Source organism: Oryzias latipes, chromosome 3 (assembly GCF_053564925.1).
Source record: "Oryzias latipes strain Hd-rR chromosome 3, Olatipes_Hd-rR_3.1".
Classification (NCBI taxonomy): Eukaryota; Metazoa; Chordata; class Actinopteri; order Beloniformes; family Adrianichthyidae; genus Oryzias; species Oryzias latipes.
The window spans coordinates 42,278,986-42,285,000 of NC_136239.1; the positions used below are offsets into that span (position 1 = coordinate 42,278,986).

At 46.5% G+C, this 6,015-nt stretch overlaps 1 protein-coding gene across 2 annotated transcripts in view; it reads left to right on the forward strand.

Moving 5' to 3' along the window:
- The first annotated feature begins 1,834 nt into the window (after positions 1 to 1,834).
- Positions 1,835 to 6,015, forward strand: part of hdgfl3 (HDGF like 3) — a 17,598-nt gene continuing 13,417 nt past the window's right edge. The window contains exons 1-3 of one of the 2 annotated variants that reach the window (XM_023953814.2): positions 1,835 to 1,850; positions 1,933 to 2,079; positions 2,761 to 2,837. In XM_023953814.2, the coding sequence (XP_023809582.1) occupies positions 1,996 to 2,079; positions 2,761 to 2,837 (161 nt within the window). In that variant the 5' untranslated portion in view covers positions 1,835 to 1,850; positions 1,933 to 1,995. The other variant, XM_023953815.2, reaches the window with a different exon arrangement.

Here is a 6,015-nt window from a genome sequence, read left to right on the forward strand (position 1 = left end):
GATTTGAACATGAACACAGAAGAGGCCTGTCTTACGACTTCAGGGAGGCTGTTCCAGATTTTAGCTGCAGAATATTGAAACGCTGATTCCCCTTGTTTAGTTCTGACTCTGGGCATCAACAGGAGGCACAATAGATGCAAAACCAATACAAAAATAAGTAAAATAAAAAATAAAATCGTACATGCAAGAACACGGCACAGCAGACTCTGTCTACGACGGACTTTTAGGGCCAGTTTACAAAAAAAAAGTCGTAGATTAACGAGGAAAAAACACCAAAGTTTTCTTTTTATCTGAACCTAGCTAGAAGATGAAATATGTGGAGCCTTTTGTGAAGCTTTATTTCCGGATAGGTTTAAAAAACAAAGAGATTCTGAACCTTTTGGCGACTCAAGAATCAGATTATTTTCATTTTCAGTGGAGCCGGTTTTCTGGGGTTCCGTGTCGGTAAAGCAGAGTGTCATCTGTAAAATAAGGAGCTCAGAGACACGTTTGGGTGTAGAGGACCGCTGCTGCCTTCATTCTCCTTTTTATTCACAAACCCTGAAGTTCATCTGTCACCTTACGCCATGAACCTGTCATCCCAACACCAATGCAGAAGTAAACAGTGTTCCATACGCCCCCTCCTGCAGATGAAACGTCCCATTTCAACATAAAACAATAAAGAGTCTGTTATATTAGCATTAATACGTTGAAAATGCCATAAAGTGCTGCTTCTCAGACAGAAGCGTCACACAAACGTAGAGATCTGGTCTTTGTGGAGGAAAGCATTGAAGTGGACGTCTGTCTGCAGGGACACAGACGTCTTCATCAACGGCTGCAGAGATCCTGCAAGCCGCCAATCAATAAATAAAACATTAATAAATCATAAATCAAACAAATGAGCTTCCAAACATTTGGAACGTTATCAAAAAACATTCAGCTCACCTGTTCTACTGAGTTTAGTGGGTCTGCTCTGCTGCTGCACTGCGTTCACCTGCTGCTCTGTTCCTCACCTCCACTTTAATCTCCTATTTATGTCTTAAAATCTCGTAATTTTTCTTTTCTTTTTTTTTGGTGGCTCTAAAACTCCGTTTGTCAGATACGGCACTTATAAAAATAATGTCCAACATAAATGAGGGGAAGTGACTTTAACAAAGAAATAAACAAAATAGAAAGAAGTAGTCCGCTCTGCACTTGATTAATCAATTATGCCGCGTGAGGACAAACAAACACAACACTAAAAAAACTTAAACATGACACAGTATTCCAACACTAAAAACAGAAGAAGCACCATATCAAAAACATTTGATAAAAAATTACCCATTGTTTAAAATATACCTCTGCTGTGACAAAACAAGTGTAAAATACTAGCTGGTGCGTCGCAAAACCTCACGAGTCTGTAAAACCCCGATAAAACAGGATCCACCTCTGCAGTGATGCTGTCATAAATAAAAATAAAACATTGAGCACTGCTTAAAAACATCCTCCACGGGGAAGGAGAAAGCAGTCTTACCGCACTATCAGCTCGAGCCAACTACGCTGCTCCCTGAGCCAACCAGCTCTCTCACAGGAAGCTAGCACCATGGCAACCACACATCAACTTCCGGTTTATACCCTCTGCACCATGGGTGTAGCGACCAATGAGTGAGGTAGCGACACCCTCAGGTGTCTCCCATCACATCTGGGCTCATTTAAAACTTTCTAAAAAAAAACTCTGGCAAATTGTTTTGTACCATTTCTTCTATGTTTTTGACAGAGATTAAAATGAAAAACGAGGGGAAAAGTGCAGACTCAGCGGAAGTCGAACTTCGTTTTATTTTGAAAAGCGGAAGTTGAGCCGTCCCATCTGTCATTCTTCCACGCGCTCTCTGGTATTCTCGGCCGTACTTGCGTCATGTTTGGTTCGTACGTGTGTCATAATGTGTCCGGTCCCGTCATCTCTCCTCCGGTAAGCGGCGGAGCTGCAGACGCAGTGCTGAGGCCCGGACTGCTGCCAGCGCGAGCGCTCACCGGAACATGGCTCGTCCGCGGCCGCGAGACTTCAAGGCGGGAGACCTGGTCTTCGCCAAGATGAAAGGATACCCGCACTGGCCCGCGAGGGTGAGTGGGGGCTGAGGGGGCGTGGGAGGCGGGAGCGTTTGGTTCCGAAGCCCCGCCGCTGAACTGCAGGACGCGGTTCGGCGGCGGGTTCGGTTGGATCCGGGCGTCTTGAGTGATGAGATCCGCGGTTCTCCATCAGTTTGTCCCCATCGAAGCTCACGTGTTTTCGGGGTAAAGAAGCCAAATTCCCGCTAAAACCCACGTGTTCTTGGCGGTAAAATGAGAAATGCGGCTTTTAGTTTGAAGTAAAAATCTTTTTTTATTTTTTATTCAGAGGTGAAAATGTGAGACATTAAAGACTCATTTTATCAACACCAACAAAATGTCAGGATTTTGTAAACATTATTTTCTTTATTCTATAAACATCGTTTGAATCATTAGTTGGTTTTTTTAATGTTGATTTGAGTCCTTAGTGTCGCCATAGAAACCAGTCAAACTTCCTGTCAGAGGAGCCTCAGCTCTGTGGACGTGTGGAACCTGGAAACTGCTGCTTCTGTGGAGGCCATGAACATCTGTCCAGCTGAGGTTCCTGGGACACGCCTCCTGAACCAGAACAGCCTCCATCACTTTTATTGTGGTGGGACAAATGTCCAGCATCAGCGGTGGTCACTTTGGATGGCGCCCTCTTCAGGTCAAACCGCTGTATCACTTTATTTTTAACTCTTCTCTCTGGTCTTTCAGATCGACGAACTTCCTGACGGAGCGGTCAAACCTCCCTCCAACAAACACCCCATATTCTTCTTCGGTACCCATGAAACGTACGTCAGCATGTCGGTTTCCTCTTGAAAGAACGCCGTCAGTGGGGTATCTGTTCCCGCCGTGATGCTGCTGAGAAGCAGGGTGGACACAGCTTCAGGTGTTCAGGGATTTGCAACCGGAGACCTTCCAGTGTAATCAGAGGGAATCAAACCTCTGCAGCCACGAGGTCACAGGATATGGTGACCTCAAAAGGGATTGGATGGGTTAAGGAGCTGGATGGATGGATGGATGATGGATGGAAGAGTGGATGGATGGATGAGTGGATGGATAGATGGATGAAAAAATGGATGGATGGAATGATGGATGGATGAATGGATGGATGGATGGATGAGTGGATGGATGGATGGATGGGTGGATGGATGGATGATGGATGGAAGAGTGGATGGATGGATGAGTGGATGGATGGATGAGTGGATGGATAGATGGATGAAAAAATGGATGGATGGAATGATGGATGGATGAATGGATGGATGGATGGATGGATGAGTGGATGGATGGATGGATGGGTGGATGGATGGATGATGGATGGGTGGATGGATGGATGGATGGATGAATGAATAAATGATGGGTGAAAGAGTGGATGGATGGATGGATGAGTGGATAGATGGATGGATGGAAGAGTGGATGGATGGAAAGATGGATGGATGAGTGAATGGATGGATGGATGAGTGGATGGATGGAAAGATGGATGGATGAGTGGATGGATGGAAAGATGGATGGATGAGTGAATGGATGGATGGATGAGTGGATGGATGGAAAGATGGATGGATGGAAAGATGGATGGATGAGTGGATGGATGGATGGATAATTGGATGGATGGATGGAAAGATGGATGGATGGATGGAAAGATGGATGGATAAATGGATGGATGGATGGATGAGTGGATGGATGGAAAGATTAATGGAAGAGTGGATGGATGAGTGGATGAATGGATGGATGAGAGAGTGGATGGATGGATGAGTGGACGGATGGATGGATGAACGGATGGATGGATGGATGAACAGATGGATGGATGGATAATTGGATGGATGGATGGATGGATGGATGGAAAGATGGATGGATGGATGGATGGATGGATGGATGAGAGAGTGGATGGATGGATGAGTGGACGGATGGATGGATGAACGGATGGATGGATGGATGGATGGAAAGATAGATGGATGGATGGATGGAAAGATAGATGGATGGATGGATGGATGGATGGATGAGTGGATGCATGGATGGATGGAATAGTGGATGGATGGATGGATGGATGGATGGAGAGATGGATGGATGGAAGAGTGGATGGATGAATGGATGGATGGATGGATGAGTAGATGGATGGAAGGATGGATGGATGGTGGAAGAGTGGATGGATGGACTGATGGATGGATGGAGAGATGGATGGATGGAAGGATGGACGGATGGATGAGTGGATGGACGGATGGATGGATGAGTGGATGGATGGATAGATGGATGAATGGATGGATGGATGGACGGATGAGTGGATGGATGGATGGATGGATGGATGGTGGATGAGTGGATGGATGGATGGAAAGATAGATGGATGGATGGTGGATGAATGGATGGATGGATGGAAAGATAGATGGATGGATGGATGGACGGATGGATGGATGGATGAGTGGATGCATGGATGGATGGAATAGTGGATGGATGGATGGATGGATGGATGGATGGTGGAAGAGTGGATGGATGGATGGGCAGATGGATGGATGGATAGATGGACGGATGGGTGGATGGATGGATGAGTGGATGGAAAGATGGATGGACTAATGGATGGATAGATGGACGGATGGGTGGATGGATGGATGAGTGGATGGAAAGATGGATGGATAGATGGACGGATGGGTGGATGCATGGATGGATGGATGGATAGATGGATGGATGAGTGGATGGATGGATGGATGGAAGAGTGGATGGATGGACGGATGGATGAGAGGATGGATAGATGGATGGACGGATGAGTGGATGGATGGAAAGATGGATGGATGGTGGATGGATGGATGGAAAGATAGATGGATGGATGGTTGGATGGACGGATGGATGGATGGACGGATGGATGGATGAGTGGATGGATGGAATAGTGGATGGATGGATGGATGGATGGAAAGATGGATGGATGGATGGATGGACGGATGGATGGATAGATGGATGGATGAGTGGATGGATGGATGGATGAGTGGATGGATGGAAGAGTGGATGGAAAGATGGATGGATGGATGAGAGAGTGGATGAATGGATGAGTGGACGGATGGATGGATGAACGGATGGATGGATGGATGAACGGATGGATGGATGGATGGAAAGATGGATGGATGAATGGATGAGTGGATGGATGGAAAGATTAATGGAAGAGTGGGTGGATGAATGGATGGATGGATGGATGAGAGAGTGGATGGATGGATGAGTGGACGGATGGATGGATGAACTGATCGATGGATGGATGAACGGATGGATGGATGAGTGGATGGATGGATGGATGGATGGATGGAAAGATTAATGGAAGAGTGGATGGATGAGTGGATGGATGGATGAGTGGACGGATGGATGGATGGATGGAAGAGTGGATGGATGGATGAATGGACGGATGGATGGAAGAGGGGATGGATGGATGGATGAGTGGAAGGATGGATAGATGGATGGATGGAAGAGTGAATGGATGGAAGGATGGATGGATGGATGGATGGTGGAAAAGTGGATGGATGGATGAATGGATGGATGGAGAGATGGATGGATGGATGGATGGATGGATGGATGAAAGAGTGGATGGATGAATGGATGGATGGATGAGTGGATGGATGGAAGGATGGATGGATGGTGGAAGAGTGGATGGATGAATGGATGGATGGACTGATGGATGGATGGAGAGATGGATGGATGGAAAGATGGATGAGTGGATGGATGGACGGATGGATGGATGAGTGGATGGATGTATAGATGGATGAATGGATGGATGGATGGACGGATGAGTGGATGGATGGAAGGATGGATGGGTGGATGAGTGGATGGATGGATGGAAAGATAGATGGGTGGATGAGTGGATGGATGGATGGAAAGATAGATGGATGGATGGATGGATGGAAGGATGGATGGATGAGTGGATGCATGGATGGATGGAATAGTGGATGGATGGTGGAAGAGTGGATGGATGGACGGATGGATGGATGGATAGATGGA